The sequence below is a fragment of the Amphiura filiformis genome, chromosome 4, assembly GCF_039555335.1.
Source record: "Amphiura filiformis chromosome 4, Afil_fr2py, whole genome shotgun sequence".
Taxonomy (NCBI): Eukaryota; Metazoa; Echinodermata; class Ophiuroidea; order Amphilepidida; family Amphiuridae; genus Amphiura; species Amphiura filiformis.
The window spans coordinates 62,023,302-62,040,676 of NC_092631.1; the positions used below are offsets into that span (position 1 = coordinate 62,023,302).

Sequence of the window (17,375 nt, forward strand, 5' to 3'; positions counted from 1 at the left end):
ACCAGATTACGTTTTCACCTTATTTTCATTCAACATTTTCTCGACATTATCTCACCGTAAAAAGGGACACTAATTAGATACATACTAACCGCATTTCTGATTGGTTGATAGTACGCTGCAGGTATTTCTCTGACCAATCGGAGCAGATGATGTATAAAAGCCAATGTGATTTGCTGAAACCTCACTTTGTAGGGGGTAATGAATATTAATTCACAACAAACTATTAGGTATACTGTCATTGACAGCTGAGTTACGATGCTCAAAATAGCGACCGTGTTCAAGATTTTTTATTTCATTTTCCACAATTTTTCGGGGTTTTGAATGAGAATTAGATAAGGTGATAACAGTATGTAGATTGTAGAAAATTGAAAACCCGGGTTGAAAACTTGATGGGAAACTTAAATGAAAGTGTACTCAGGCAACTGGACGTACAGTATTATGTGAACCAGATTTTCCAGTAGAACAACAAAACTAGGATTTTCTGCTCTTTGCTTGGTTCTCAGTTTTTACGGGTCACGCAAACCCATACCACAGGAAATTTGCAGGTCCGCGCCTACTTTTACAGGTATTTGACATGAGTACCCGCCTTATTTCGAACGCTGATCCCCACTGATGGATGGAAAGTCCAAACATTTTTTTTTCAAATAACATGTGTGAAGTCATTATATTACTTAAACCTGTCACTTTGCAATAATTTTGTTTATTACATCAGTGTGCCATATTTTTAAACCCGTAACAAAAAATCAAATAGGCGACAAGTGACTCTCCCAAGGTTATGAATTAACTTCATGGTATTACAGTTAGTAGTACGTGTCTATACTGCAGCTTATTCCACAATTTCTTGCCTTCATTGAAATGCTGGGGAAAAAGTGGCATACATGTACATGTAGGACTGTACTGATCACACTCATTCAACAAGAGGTACATTATTTTGGCTATCACAGGCTGTATCAAATGATTGCTGCACATCAGTTTTGATTTCTTGTAAAGCATGCATTTTCCACACAAAATTGAACATCTTAAAATGACCAGACTTGATTTGTTGACATTTGTTTAACATTAAGTTACCAACACAGAGCTGTATAATAGCTCTATTCACCGATCGCACGGCCATCTCAAAACAAGATTCTACCCGCTAAGTGTGTGCGTACGCCTCTCAAACACATGCTTTAATTACTGCGTACACTTTGCAAAAGCCTTCTGGCCCATTGCTAGAAAAGCACAAGAAACAAAAATACACATTTTGCGCACACGTTTGCAGGGAAAACCTCGTTTTGGTAACAAGATGGCGGATCCGTGCAAAGGGCCAATGGTTACCAATTACATGTAGTAAGATCCTATGTTGCATTTTGATGTAGCAACCTTGTCAATCACTGTAAATTAATGGGCACCATTACTTTGATACACCCTGTATCATGCTGAAGACAATATGTATATATGAACACTAACCTTGTCTGGAGCATCAAAATTATCCACATCCATTCTTTCTGTTGACATGATTGCTGTGTCTTACTGGCTCTTCTATTCAAAAGTCAAACTAGATTGATATGTTCACACTCTGCTTCTATTTGGCATAAAAATAGCACAGTAGAGTATTAGTGTGCAACAGGTTTGATGGCATTTCTGTTGGGAAATAACAATATTTATAGGGCGAGTTTCCCGACAGGAGTCTTATTAAGCCGAAGTCTTAAGATGGCCTTGAGGCTACTAAGCCTAGCCCGCTCTCGAAGCCCGAGTCTTAACTCTAGCCGGATTTCTTCAACGCAAATTCAACCTAGTCTTAGTGGCCTTGTAGGCTTAACGCTTGACAACCTCGTCCCTTTCAACCAGCGACTTAATTGTATAGGCTGTTGGAGGTAGATGTACATAAGCTGTGGTCCTCACGGTTTACCGTACTAACAAGGTTGCCGTCTCATTATCGCAATGTTCCCGGCGCAAAGACTAGCCTGGACCCGCGGTCTTGTGCTTGGGCTTATACCGTACACAACTTGATGCAAGAATATTGTGTCTGTTTTTGTGTCTTTTATGTATTATTTTATTTCCAATTGACTTTTTATGAGTCCAACTTGTATGAATGATACGTCTATGCTTTACTCGTGATTCTTTCTGCATCCCAAAAAGGGTAAAACTGTAAGCCTAATGGAAAGGAATCTGTGATTCCCCTAAAAAGCAAAGCAACCAACGTGCTATCTACTCAGTGCTGATATCAGTAGTCTTCTCAGATCTCACATGAAGCTATCTGTTGGCACAATATTTATAATTATTTAAGTAGAAGATATAGCAATATTATATGCATCTTATCCGTAAATTCAGTTTTAATACTGCATGCATTATTGTTTCGTGTCAAATATTTACCAATTTTGTCCTTCTTCTATTGTATTAAATTGATGTCCAACCTGGTATAATATAGGCACTCCAAAATAATATTGTAATAGGCCTACTTATGAAAAGTACAGTATCAAACTATTAAGGCTTGGATAGGGACAGGTGGTATCATATAGGTCTTCATGATGATGATGATGATGATGATGATGATGATGATGATGATGATGATGATGATGATGATGATGATGATGATGATGATGATGATGATCATGATGATGATGATCATGATGATGATCATGATCATGATGATCATGATGATGATGATGATGATGATCATGATGATCATGAAAGAATTTTTTTAAAATTATATTCGTTGTTAAAAACCATCATTCAAAATGAGTAGGTCTTATGATAGCAACAGCTACTTAAAAAAATTCAACTAACTCAAACACTAAACTAAAATCCTGAAATGTTCAACTAAATCGAACAATTACTTACCCACAGTGGCGTAACTAGACATTTTCATTTGGGGGTGGGGTGGGGGAAGCGGGGGCAAACATAATAAATGAGGGGCAGGCATCGTTCATGCTGTTTGGGTTTGTAAGGGGTGGAGTGGGTCTGAGGAGTTATGGGATCTGCTTGGAATTGGAATGTGTCCCGGAACATTGGCGTAGATTTCTTTTTGACATGGGGGAGGGAGGTGGGATTGAAAAAAAAAATTATGGTACAAATGCCATATTTAAGGTATTAAAGCTGGTGACATATAGGCCAATGGTACAAAGGTGGGATAAATGCAATTTATTTAACCTTAAAAATTGAGTTTTTAAGGTTAAAATGACCAAATAATGAGGTTAATTATTCAGAAGTAGGCCTAATTTACCTTTTTCATGGGGGTGGGGGGGGGGGGGAGAGCCCCCCCCCAGACGTGACTGCTTACTCATGTTAATTGAAAGACCGTCAAAAATATGAAAGATAAACTTTGCGTTACAATTTAAATAATTTGTAAATTGAAATAGACCAAGGCTTACAACCTAAGACCTGCTCTGAGGCAGGGCCAAGAAAAGCCGCTGTAAGCCTGGTCTAACAGGCTTGCGTAGACTACGGCTACAGAAGACTGATTTCGAGAAATGCAAATTTTACTGAAGCCTGGGGCTAATCCTACAAGCCTGGCCCACGGGCTAACTTGAAGCCTCGAGGCTATGGTAGCCGTGCTTGGGAAATACGTTTTCAGTTAAGCCTGGTCTTACGACCTCTTAAGCCTTGAGGCTAGACAAGCCAATTGCTAAGCCACCCGTCGAGAAATTCGCCCATAGTGGCCTAGCGGTTAAGGCATAGGACTGTGAAGCCCGGGTGATGAAGTTTTATACACATGTATATGGTTTTAACTGTTATCAATTCAGAAAAATTACATGTATTAGGTCTTAGAATCTTTGAAAAATATTCAAACTGCATTCAAACTACTACAAGTTGCATGGAATTTAAAAAAATAAATGTTTGTCCCCCTTGGGCTCGACATATTTCGCTTCATTGTATTTCCCATCGTCCCAGGTACTTTCCAGTAACTGCACCTAGGTTGGAAATACTAGAATCCTGACAGAAGTAGTTTTAATCTAGTTTGAAGATAGACAAACCTCTTTTGAACATCAATATCATCATATTACCCAGCTGAAGACTGAACGTTTCAGTCACAATGTTGGTTTGTCCATCATACATGTAGGCATATCTGGTTGACCAGATTCATTGACTTGGATAGACTGACAAATACTGGTGTAAGCAGGGTTGTAGTACAAGGACATTTTTTAGTGCTGGGTGGCATTTGATGAAAATCTTGCACATTTGACAATTTGTTGTCAAAATTGATCAAATTCTTGACTAACTCAACAAAATTGTGCAATTTTGTCTCTTGAGTGGTGGGCTCCAGTCTTAAAATTGCAGCTGAGTGGTGGGCTCCAAAACTGAGTGGGCTCTGCCTCCCACTGTAGCTACAACCCTGGGTGTAAGGTATTGACTAGTAACTGGTGTTAGTTTGTGCTAAATCTGACACTTCCAGAATCCAGGAAATTTCAAGTCTTTGGGATTTGGACCCAGTCCTTAGTTTCATGGTTTAGTATGTGTTACATTTATTTACAATATATTTTTTGATTTTGTTGAAGAATGTACCGGTAAGTAACAAGAATCTTACCTGCAAACAACGTAGCCTATTACACTCTGCCCTATGGATGGGCGATTAGAATCTGCAACTGTAGACAAAAAGAGAACAATAAAGACAATTACAACAAAAACTTGTTCATCATGTCAGGAGTTTGGTAGCAATTTGTAACAAGATAAAACCTGCTTCGGGTACACATTGAAATGGATTTTTTTTTTCTATTTGCTTTTTAGTCCAAAAGTTTATGCATGAAGCAGTAACAGTCATCATCGGTCGGCTGCAAAGCAGTTGGTCACTGGCTTCCTTCAATAAGATCTGTCCTGAGCTGCAAATTTCTAATCTCAGCTGGGGAACGAGTTATAGCCCTGTTGATTTTAAGTTTGTGGCGTACTACAGACTGATGCAGTACTATGTCTTCCCTGCCTCCTTTTGCCATGTTGAGGATCATATCTACATTATATTGATTAGCTCATTTGATGGTTTCTAGAGGATGTGCCCAAGTCATTTCACCTGCCGTTGTTGAAAGAGGTGTGAAAGTGGCTGCTTTGTCACAACACATCAATGAAGAAGTGGCTGCAATGTCGTGCAACACATCAATGACAGAAAAACGATGTTACAAATTTAACCACATTACATTTCATCTTTCTGAATGGCAGAGCTCCAGCTTCCAGCCTCTAACTCTAATAAACTGATATAAGACCTAAATACAGTTTTAATGCACATGCTAATGATGAAATCAAAGTTGAATAAGCTGAGTTAAATCATTTCAGATAGGTCTCAAGCTATAAATTAGCGGAATTCTATTCCAAACAAAATTGACCATGTGGGAGCTGCCGCATGGGACTTGTCATTTTTGCACTTAAAACTATTATTATAACTCTAGAAGTTTACATGGTATGTGCAAACAAAAGGTACCATTTTAAAGAGCTCATCTATAGATGTGATTTGACATGTATTGTCGGTGTCATGATGTGAATTGAACAAGAATGTATAAAAATCTTCCGCTAATGTCACAACTCCAGGCTATCCTTTGAATCAGAAAAGGTGACTTTTCTCTCAATTTGCAAAGTGTAACTTTTTTCATACCAACATACTGACATATGACTGTTAATATATTTTTTAAGTACTGGGCAATAGAATTTATATCATATACATAGTCTGAATCTGAAGTCGCTGCTGGCAAAAATATCACAAGGATACATCACACCAACTTGCGCAGCGGTTGGATGGTAGAGCAGTTATTTGGTTGGGTTTGAGGTGCTGAACTAGACTAATTCAAATCAGTTGTCTACACTGCGCATGTACTGTGTTATACTTCGTAGTGACGAGTGACGACTGATACACTTACAGTCCATATCGTGACGGACTTCTGAAAAATATTCCATGTGACTTTGGTTGTGCGCCGTAGCGTGACTGACTAGCGTCACCTGTGTACCGTGTCACTGTACCAATTGGTCAAAAGGTCAATTTGGACACAACTGCGCATGCTCTATGCCGGCAAATGGTTATATAAAGCCTCCAACATACTTTCCTGCCGCTTGCCGCTGCGGCAAGCGGCAGGCGTTCAACCAATGACAAGCCTTTATTGTGTCCGTTTGTCTGCAATGCGCGTGCGCCACGCCGCTCAGCGGCAAGCGGCAGGGTAGTATGAAACCAGCATTAATCTCCCGATATTGCTCCCGGAGATCAGCTGAATAGGATAAACACGCATGCTACCAATGGCATCGGCAAAATACCGACGTGCTCCATAACCCGTTTTGTGATTGGTTGCACAGACTGTTTTTCCAAATCGTACGCCAATCAATGAATACGACGGCCCTGTTTGGCAGTGTCTGAAAATCGAAGTATGAATATTCTGATTGGTCGAATGAATTATTGATCGAAGGGGAATCCCCGTACTCGTGTACTAGGTGATTTCCCCGGGGGGTACTCAGCATGGGTAGAAACAGGCACATCTGAGCGAGGGTGCTATATTTGATAATAAAAAGGCCCTAAAGTTGTACCCTGCATCAGTTTTCCAAATTTATTTCATTTTCAATGAAAAATCCGATAAAACAAGAGGCTGCTTTCAGCACTAGCCGTAATGATTTCTAATGAGGCAGCGAGTAGAGTCCTAGCGACTCAGGTCACATGATCGCCATAGTCTTCACCACAGACAGTTTGGTCCCACTCCATCCGCCTGTTTGTGTGGAGGGAGCGGAACCAAACTGGCTGCGGAGAGACTATATGGTCATTTTCACGGTAAAGGGTGTAACTTTGGATTTTTAACATTTTGATCCGTAGTTTTCTAATAAAGCCACAGAATTCCATGATTTTTGGCCACATAAGTCATCTAGTTAGCAGCTACCTTGGGTAGCATAATCATCTTCGGGAGTTACTGCGTTCAGTTTTAGCAGGCTTAAATGTACCTAATATTGCCATTTTGAAAAACTGTAAAAAACAGTAACATTTTTGTAAAACCCTGTGTTTTCTTCAGTTAGTTCATGGATAATTTTTCTTATCCTGAAAGTACGGTCATATGTTCAGTAAACACTGCCACATTAGATTTAATTGTGAACAGCCCTGTATTTTTGAGAACCGGACTTGATATTTGTCGTTTCGGAGGCTTCATTTTCCGTTAACAATTGTTAACAAACTTTGTGGGTATAGCTTTGGTTCATAATTCTTGGTTATTTCTTCACTTCTTCTTGATTCATAACAGTTGATATCTTAACTTGAAATGGGTAACAAAAATTAGTTGATTTGCAAGCTTTTAAAATTTGTATAAAATCTTGACTTCAAAGAGCCGATTTTCCGTTAACTTTTTTGAAGCCTCCGAAACAAACTGTTCAGCAAGCTTGGGCAAATATAAATAAAAGAGCTCATCCAATCTATTGATCAAAATGTAGCAAAGTAGATCCTCAAGTCACTTGTTTTTAAATCATGGAGATATATATCACCGTTTGAAAATGGGACCCAATACAAACTTTCCGTTAACAATTGAAGCCTCCGAAACAAATGAAGCCTCCGAAACAACAGTAAACTTAATTATCATCTATGCATATCTAAATTGGTATGTTCCATATTGATATCCAAGAAAGCCCGTTTCGGAGGCTTCACATGCAAATAACACCATACTTAACAAATGGGTGAAAAAATTATCATGTTATAAATCTGCAATATCTGCCGCATAGAATCATTGATTCAATACACACAAGAAAATAACAGCTTAGATGATCCCAACAGTGTTGTTTTCAAAAAAACTACTTCTGCCATGTTTAACCATTGTAAACATGAAGCCTCGAAACAAAAAAATGACTTGCTGTGATAATTTAATTTTGTCACAACTGAAATTCAATACTTAGAAGCAAAGCATGAAAATTGGTAATTGTGATATTTTTACCTATTTTTTCATGTCAACTTGTAGTAGTTAGCCAAATATTTTACTTTTATGATCACCTGTGTTGTTAACTGAAGCCTCCGAAACACAAATCGCTTGAATTGCCAATTCTAAAAAATAACTCCAATTTCTGTGAAACTTGGCTGGGAGGTTCCTTTCATCAAGTAGTATTTGTACATGAAGTTAGACATTTAAATTATTTTAGGAACCCAATTAAAACTTTAAAAATATGTTTAAGGTTGGGAAATTTCCATTGCAAATGACCCTTGATGTTAAAAATTTTCAAAATTGCAATTACAAACATAGCAAAACATGGTATAAAATTTAACTTATATCTGTTGACTTACTTTGGAATGGGATTTCACATGTATTCCAGCTTTCATGTCATAATTTTCTGAGCTTATGTAAAATACATTTTTCTTAGATTTTAACCAAAATGTTATGGAAATGTCAATTTTTTTATCAGAAATCAAAAGGTTTAAGCCTTGAAACACTATTTTACTGGAATTTAAGTTGCTTCTATGCATGATTACAGTAAACAGAAACATATTTAAGTGGTTTGAAATTTTGACCCTAAAAATGAAAAGTTACACCCTTTACTGTGAAAATGACCATATGCGATCATGTGACCTGACTTGCTCGAGAAGTCTAGTCAAGAATTTGCTCACCGACAGCTTCACATTCTAGGCTAGAGACCATTGCATTCTTCAAAATCTAGTCAGATTCACTGAAGCATGACACCACGTACATGGTGTAAAGCAATGGAAGTTCAGAAGTAAACACAGCCGATCACGACAAAAATGTTGCTACAATTACATTTCAGCAAAATTTTAGACTGTCCAAAATAGGCAAATCTTGCAAAAGATACAGCTGACTCATCGAAATAACATTCATCCACATTTCAACATTTACAAAATAAATAACCTCCGGTGCAAAAAATTGCATCGCTGTCCGACCGAAAAACGATAGTAACGCACTCTAGCATCGAATGCGTAATCATTGTCTGCAAATTCAATGCTAGAGTTCTTGAGTAAGACCTGACCATCTGCGTGAAAATCGTAATTTTGCTAGTGCCGTAGACTTCATAAAAAAGGGCCGTATTTCTCTTGAAAATATCTCATTTGCAAGGATTTTTGAATCAGATGATGACGTTTACAATGTAGTAGGAAAGGATTGGACCTGAAATGATTTACACAAGGTTAAGAGGCCGTCAGCCTTTTCCGCGGGATCCGCCATCTTGTGGGTACTGCCGTTTTGTATGTCATGCTTTAGATATTACGCGCCCGATTACTCGGAAGTCACAGTGTGTGACGCACCTCTTCAGTCAAGCGACAACGCTGTGATCTTTAGCAACAAGGCACTTCGTACCCACAAGTCTTACAGTCACAAGATGGCGGCGCGGCGTTGACGTCACAATGACTACCGTACAAGGCTCACGCTAGCCTTAAAAAGCTCTGCGTCCGATCGGACGAACACCTGTAAAACCTGGAAATGTGCGTCCCACAATAGTTTTGTGCGTCTGTACGTATGTTGACGTGTTGGGCAACAGGCAATACAATTTTACAAGGCTTCTGGTTGTCTCGGTTTGATGCAAATATTTGACATATTTCCTTCCATTTTTCTGATGAGATTTTAAAGATTTATGTAAATGTTATTCTCAATAACAAATTACGTGAATGTATATTGCTGACACTGTACGATAATTAAGAAATTTGTCATTTCTCTCTCGTGTTGAGCTTAATAAGCTTTAAGTGATTTAAATGTCGCCTTGCCGGAAGAATTTCCATTGACAGTCAGACTTGACCCCCGGAAGTTGTTCGCAAAATACGTAGTCTCCACAGCAGCCAGTTTGGTTCCGCTCCTCCTCAAAATTTTGCATGGAGGGAGCGTAACCAAACTGGCTGCATAGAAGACTACAAAATAAGGTCAATGCTGATTACTGATTGGTCTGTTGCTAATTTAATATTAATATATGCACTAGGTATGCCAGGCAAACCTTAGTTAACACATTTGCTAGTCAGCAAAATTCGCCTAGACCGGGGACCAAACACAATACATATTTACATAGAAATTTCAATTTTTTTCAAGAACAGGTTGGTCAAGGAAATATGTTTTCTATACTTCACTTGACCCAAATATATGATTTTTTATGGTGATGAGACACTCACACATGGAATTTTAGAGGGATTTTGATAGCAGTTCCATTATTAAAAAAGCTGCTATTATCATGAGACTAAGATCTAGAAACACTCCCGTATTTATGTTTTGGGAAATTTTGCTAGCAGAATCTTTTTGATGAAAGTCGATCTTTGAAAAGATGTAACTTTGCCACGGAAAGTGCTATGACAAAAAGGTTTTCAGTTTTGGCTTTCTTTCCCCTCAAGGGCTTTAGTTTAATTTGATAAATAAAATGATGCAGTTTGATGGCAAATTTAAATTCACCTGGCATAGCCATAACTATATGCACGATCGAGATGTGAAATAATATTTTTTTAAAGTTACAAAATAGGATCATTGCAAACACCAATTTGGTAAGCTTATAATCACTCACTTTTGGGCTGAATCAACTTGCGTCCGACTGGACGCAACAGGTTGATGAAATTTGTTGAACATTGCGTCGTCACTCCTCAATACAATTTTGCGTCTGGACACACGAATTTGCGGGAGCCTTGCTACAGTACCTCTTTTGTACAACTATACGCAGCAAGTGCGATCCAATCACAGATAATAACTTTTAAATACGCGAGACGCAAAATGCAGGTCATTGAAAAAGTATAATGACCGTGTCTCGTGACGTAGCTAAAAGTACGCTCAACAATGACCGCGTTAAGTGATGTGTTACGCGTTTCAACAATTTTCGCGGACGCTGGCCGCCGTATTTGGACATAGGATGATTGCGTGCTAGTGTGATTGGTCGCTAGCGGTATTTCCTTAATGGGCAATTCGATTTTTTACAGGGAAAACGAAAGATAAAGTTAAAATTGTGTTCTGTTTTTAAATCAAAAGAAGAAAATGTGACGTAAATTGAATTAAAAAAGTGAAAAGTGACGTTTATGAATGAGGTTAATGACTTTGCTTCAGTTATTTTTCGGGTATTGTGAAATATCTAACTAAACATTGTGCTTTGGACCTATACGAGTATACGTCGAACAACTGAATACATGCACAACGTGTGGACCAATATGTTTTTGTAAACATTTTAGGCCTATAACAAAATGTATATTTTCGTACAATTGTACAACTATCGTTTCTACCCTATGACCTATAAAAGTTACCTGTTTATATCAAAGTGTCTGCAAAAAACTGGTCATCGCAAGTATCTTTGATGCTGAAAACTAACGATATTCACGCAGGGACAGGCCGAAAACCTTACCTCGATCGTAAAATCCAGCCCATGCATGTCATAAATAATTCATTATTGCATTGTGTAAATGTCACTGATTGTGTCCATGTATTGTTATTGCACCTGCGAAAGCAGAAGTCATGCTGAATTTATACTCAATCGCTGGATCACCATGTGAATTCGCCTCTTAAAAAAAAAAAAAAACCCTCTACGACCAGGTTGTTAAGCATCGAGCACGCTGACTGGCTTAGCAATTATCAAAGTAGTTTTGTAAACCAATCAGGTTAGACGTACTTTACTGGCGGGTCACATTAATTCATACTAGGCCTGGCATTTTCGGGTAATTTTGTACCCGGGTACACGCCGCATTTTTCGGGCGGGTAACCGGGTACCCGAAATTGCAACAAAAAAAAAAAAAGATATTTTGTATTTTTAATATGAAAATCGATACTTTGTATTCATGTCATACTCTATTAATGATTTCAAAATGCTTTCAAATTCAATGCATTTTGAAATCATTAATAGACTATATATGGGTCGTATGCGCCATGAATTGGGGGCCAAATGCGTTACATACTAAAAAATTCAACAATTTACATGTTTTTGTACTTAAACTGATCTAATTCATATTTCGTTCATCAAAACCCTATAAAATTATATATCACTGTAAAGCTTAGAGTACCAGGAATACACACAGACGAACATTGGGTCAATATACAGGGTGCGACAAATGGCATATAGGGTGGAAAAGTTAAATTTTGGTTCAAAAAGTATACAATTTTGTTCCTCTCTTATTTACTAACACAAACACCTGGTCTGTTAAAACCTTTTTAGATGTGCTAATAACATTGTAGACTTTCAAAAAAAGCAAACTTGTAATGATGAGTTATGTTGCCTAACTGAGATACAGGGTGTTCAAAAGTTGTACAAAATTTTTATGATTTTTATTATATTTTCAATCAAATTTTTTTTCCTTCATGCCCTACACAAAAACCAATGGCATATTTGAATTCCTCATCAAATTTCCTTCTAAGAAATGATAACTTTTACAGAAGTAGGGTAACTTATTCAAGAAATATGACATTCAGAACATTTCGGAGCATAAGTGCATGCTTAGTACAGTAATGTACATAGGAAAAGCCTAGAACCCATGACACAAAATGCAGCACATTTACAACAAATGAAACTAGCTTAAAGTAAAATTGGTCACATTACCTACTAGACATAAATACCAAAACAATGGTACATAATCCATCTCAATACCATGCTGGGTTATGAAGTTACAGTAAAAAATATATTTGAGAGTCACCAAAAGACAATATTCCCTATACTTTAACACATGCCTCATCCGTAGGCTCCTCATCCGTAGGCTCCACCACCCCTGACTTAACATCCTTTGATTTTCAATATCTACGCAAAGTACAAATAGTATAAAAGTTTTACCTTCCACAATTTTAGCCAGATAAATTAGCTAGAAAATAAGACCAAAACCAGTTCAGTACACCTATCCATTCTTGAGATCTGTGACAAAATGTTTGTGAAAAAAATAAAAAAATGTAACACCGCCACCTTTTCCTATACCCCAAATCATGGCGCATGACCTAATGACATGAATACAAATTATCAATTTTCTGTATTAAAAATACAAAACATCTTGAAATTTTTTTTTTTTAATTTTTTTTTTTAGGTCAACCATGAATGATCCTAGCATTTAGGTCTAGGTCCAGGGACACTACAAAACCGAAAAAATAAAAAATTTAAAATTAAAAAAAATTAAAAAATTGAATTTCGGTACCGGGAGGTATTTCCTACCGGGTAATGTAATCTCGGCGGTACCCGCTTACCGCCAAAATGCCAGCCTTAATTCAAGGTAAAAGGCCGGGTCGCGTTCATTGATTGGCTTACGATTGCGATGAATGGTGTTTGCAACCAATCACAAAACGGGTTATAAATAAATAAGGCGCCCATCGGAAATTTTGTACACGTCCATGATGACATCATAGGGTACGGTATATTGCTGATCCATTAATTATCCTTTTCTGGTGCATTGTGGGATAGAAAAGGGAGCAAATTAGCGATCGATTTGCCCCCTTTTCTATCCCACAATGCACCAGAAAAGGATAATCAATGGATCAGCAATATACCCTATGCCACAAGGTAGCCGGAGGCTTCGCTTTTCTGCGAAAGCGAGCGAGTGGTATAAAGTCAGTTTCACACCTGCACATGATTTATGAAGCATATCATAAAATCTCTGAGCACATCCACAGCGCATTTGACAGATAAAAATGACATTTGCAATTCTGAGCAACGGGATTCCATGAAATTGAAGATTATGTAAGTTATTCTACAGGATCAGTAATAATTAACAGCTGGTCTGCTGTATTTGAAGTGCATATTGAAGTTTGTAAGTTTGTGACTTCGTATGTTATGTGCAATAGATATTACAAGAAGCTTAAATTGGCACGCTTTCCTGCAATTTGTCTGTCGCTTGCGAAAGTTATTTGGAGTTCAGGGCACGTCTTGATCGAAAAATCTATCTTTTATGCACGACGACACGAGAGTTATGTGTGCATAAGATAGAACTTACGGCTATTTGAAAACGCGTCTGCATAGCGTTGATACTTTTTATAACGAAAGTAAAAAACATTCTTCCGAATGTCACTTTTGGCTACAATTTTCCTGGACTAACATAATGTATCTTGGATTCAAGGTTGCTTACTTTTAGAGAAAAATACATCTTTGAAGTACATTCTGGAGATGTTTTAGGTCACAGCAGTGCGATGCTCCGAGCAATGATCATGGCCGATTTACTGTCACCGATGTACACGCTAGAGACGACCTTTTTCAATTGGGTACATCCGGGTCATAATCAGTCACAGTCACTGATCAATGGTCACAGTACATGCGCCAGTGTAGACGGCTGGTGGAATAAGCACGCGTCGCGGAGTTCAGGATTGGCAAAGCAGCGACTTAGTAGCCCAAAAGGATGACTTTTGAAGATTTTCCACACTACAGTTTCCTGTCCAATAGACACCAATTGATGGTTAAGAAAGTAATTGAGCAACTTTTCAAATCTGGCGTAGGCAATTTATGGTATTTTGCTATCCCATAGATACCAATGTATGAATTTTAAAAACAATCGATCGACTTTTAATTTATTTGACTCGCGATTTGGGCTAACATTTTTTGGCAACACTGCTGGAGGTCAGTGGGTGCATATACAGCAGAAACACGGCGTTGATCGAAGCCGTTCAGAGAAACGAATATTGGCGTTTTTAAATAAGTACATGTATGAAAATTTAAGAAAATATTATAGTACAGTGTGTCGGTAATATGTCACGAACTATTTCATGATATTTTGGAGACAACAACTAACTTGAGGAAGAAGTTTTTATTCATATGCATGAAATTGTACTCTGTATGGCAACTGCGTACATGTATCACACGTACATGTAAACAAGTACGTTACATACGATAACATCCTTGCAAGTTCTAACTTTCGTATGAACAACCGATAGCTTGTGATATTTCGAACAAGGCACGTCACACCGAGTGTGACGTGACCTCGCTGGGCATGACCTCGGAATATCCCTCGGGGCTTCCTCGGTTCCAAAGCACAATGTTTAGATATTTCACAATACCCTCAAAACAACTGATGCGCAGTCATAAAACCTCTAATCAATGTCTGTGCTGACGAAACAAAGTTGGACATGGGCAACTAAATGCAGTAGCATGGTAGTACAATCAAGATTCAGTCATGCATAAACCAAAACAACGACACGAGCATTATCCACATGTCCATCATCATGATCATGTGCATGCACACGTCTCCCTACACTTTGCCAACTTCATTTGACACTCACGTAACATTGCTAAAGGTTTGTTTTTGTAATGCCCGTGTAAATGATACATCATACCTGCTATTTACCTGTGTTCTTTAATAAATTTCATTGACTATCTCTGGCGTAGCCAGTGGTAAACGATACCACCATACTGCATCACTATTTGCCCCTGGTCAAAGGTCTTCAATTGAGGGCGGTATCATAATGCCTGAAACGAAACAAGAAAAGTCATAAAAAAGACAAGCCTTTTGGTGGATGTTTAACCTGCTCCTTCTGCAAAAGTCCAAGTAAAAAAAAAAATAATAATAGCATGCATCGTTCGGACTTTTTCAAAAATCGGTGAGGGAGGCCCTTATTTTCTTACCATTTATTGCCCCTGATATGTTTTGTTATTTCCCCAAAGCCCAACCCCTAGCTTGAAGAGAGTATTTCAATGTGTTTATTAATTTTAAAAACAAAGTAAGGGATAAGAGAAAAAAATATAAATTTTTTTTGAAAATGTCCAAAAATCGGCGAGGGTGGGGACGATATAGGTCTACTGAGGCCTACATGTTATTTAGTTTACTTGCCCTAAACATTTTGGTGGTATGCTACAAACTATTTATTTTTATTCATGTTGCATGTAGGCCTATAGCACATTGTTCACGGTGGTCATGCGCGTATTTTTTTTTTTTGTGTGGGGCTTTGGGGGCGCCAGCCCCTGGGGGAAAAGCAGGGGGCGGCCAAAATGAAGGGGCAGCGGAAGAAGAAGGGGCGGCAAAAACGAAGGGGCGGCAAAAAGAATTAGTAAATAAGAAAGGGCGGAAAATTTGATAAAGCCTAACATAAAAAATGGTAGGCCTAGGCCTACTATACATCAAAATGTGCTGCTTTTAGGGCGCTTGCGCCTGAAACCCTTTTTTTTTTTTTTGCTCTTCACTTTTTTCAAACGGGAAAAAAATTGGGTCAACCTTTTCGGGCTGTTGAGGAAGGGGCGGCAAAATTGAATTTTCTTCAGCCCCCGGGGTTGGGGCGGCCACGGTACGCCACTGGTACGGTGGTGATGTGGAAGTCGCATACATCAAATTTTAATGATTGAATTTCTATATTTCTACACATATTTATGTGGTGCATTATTTTAATGCTCTATGCAAGCATGTTTTAAACATATTAATTGAGTAGGGCAAAGCACACTTATCAATATGCCTTTTGTTTGTTTTCAAAATATATCAATTAATACTTTTTGTATCTTATTGTTTTTATCAATTACCGTACATGTATCAATAAAGTTAATGAGCTAAAATGACTGAAGAAGATCATTACACATTTTGTCAAAGTATAGGCCTATTGGTGGTATTAAAAGAACAGGTCTTCATTACATGTCACTCGCTTGAATCGCATCCCAGATGGGAGTTGACTCCCTAAGTACTGGGATAATGAGAATAAAATATAAACAGCCATCTCTGAATAGATACGGGGCTGATACAAGTTACCCGATAAGTTACCGATAATCTCACACGACCCAGTTTTGGGTTAGAAAACTTAAATATGATACTCGTTTATAACATATAAATTGCTATATAATATATAAAACCCTGACGACCAACATTTAACTCACAATCAAAGAAATGTCTGGATTTCCAAGTCTGCTTTCTGAAAACGACTGGAATTCCAGTTGCCAATGTTACTTGAAAACTAAGCTTGGAAATCGAATTAAATGAAGGAAAAAATCACGGAAATGTCCAAAATTAATTTTCAAATTGAGGATTTCTGATTTTGAACTATTTTTCTGCCGGATAGTTTTGCCTTTGGACACTTTAAAAGTCTGGATTTCCAACAGTGCACGACTGGACAAAAAGTTCGGAAATCCGAACTCCTCTATAGGGGGTGTGCATCTTTTTTCTGGAATAGCCCATTATAAACTGTTTTATAACCATTTACTCATTTGATGCAGGGCCGGATCAGATTAGGGCCAGATGGGCCCAGGGCCCCCAATTTTTTTTTCGCGTCTACCTCTAAATATTGTATTATGCTCCCACCGAAACCGTCGATCTTATGAGTTAGTACATAAACCAAAACATGGCCACTTGAGTGCACACGCCTTCCTCACGGTACGGTGCGTTTGAGGGCCTCCAAATGTTGCCCCCCCCCCCCAAGGTAAATCTGGCCCTGTTTTGATGTAATAAATATCAGTATAATAATTAGAGTTCAACTGAGTGCGTTCATCATGATTAATAACATATTTTTATTGATCAAAAGTCGACTACATGGCATAATCTAATGTTATAATTTTATATAAAACTTAAACGGGTTCTATTTTGGGTTTTGGTTTTGGTAAAAACGTTTAATAACATTAAT

General features: G+C 38.0%; 1 protein-coding gene across 11 annotated transcripts in view; it reads right to left on the reverse strand.

Moving 5' to 3' along the window:
- The window catches only part of LOC140151170 (5'-AMP-activated protein kinase subunit gamma-1-like), a 123,687-nt gene extending 108,476 nt beyond the window's left edge, over nucleotides 1-15,211 (reverse strand). For all 11 annotated transcript variants that reach the window (XM_072173404.1, XM_072173403.1, XM_072173397.1 and 8 more), the window contains exons 1-3: nucleotides 15,125-15,211; nucleotides 4,508-4,565; nucleotides 1,450-1,564 (exon numbers count right to left, since the gene is read on the reverse strand). In XM_072173404.1, the coding sequence (XP_072029505.1) occupies nucleotides 1,450-1,497 (48 nt within the window). In that variant the 5' untranslated portion in view covers nucleotides 1,498-1,564; nucleotides 4,508-4,565; nucleotides 15,125-15,211. The remainder of the gene's footprint in view (nucleotides 1-1,449; nucleotides 1,565-4,507; nucleotides 4,566-15,124) is intronic.
- Between the last annotated feature and the right edge of the window lie 2,164 nt (nucleotides 15,212-17,375).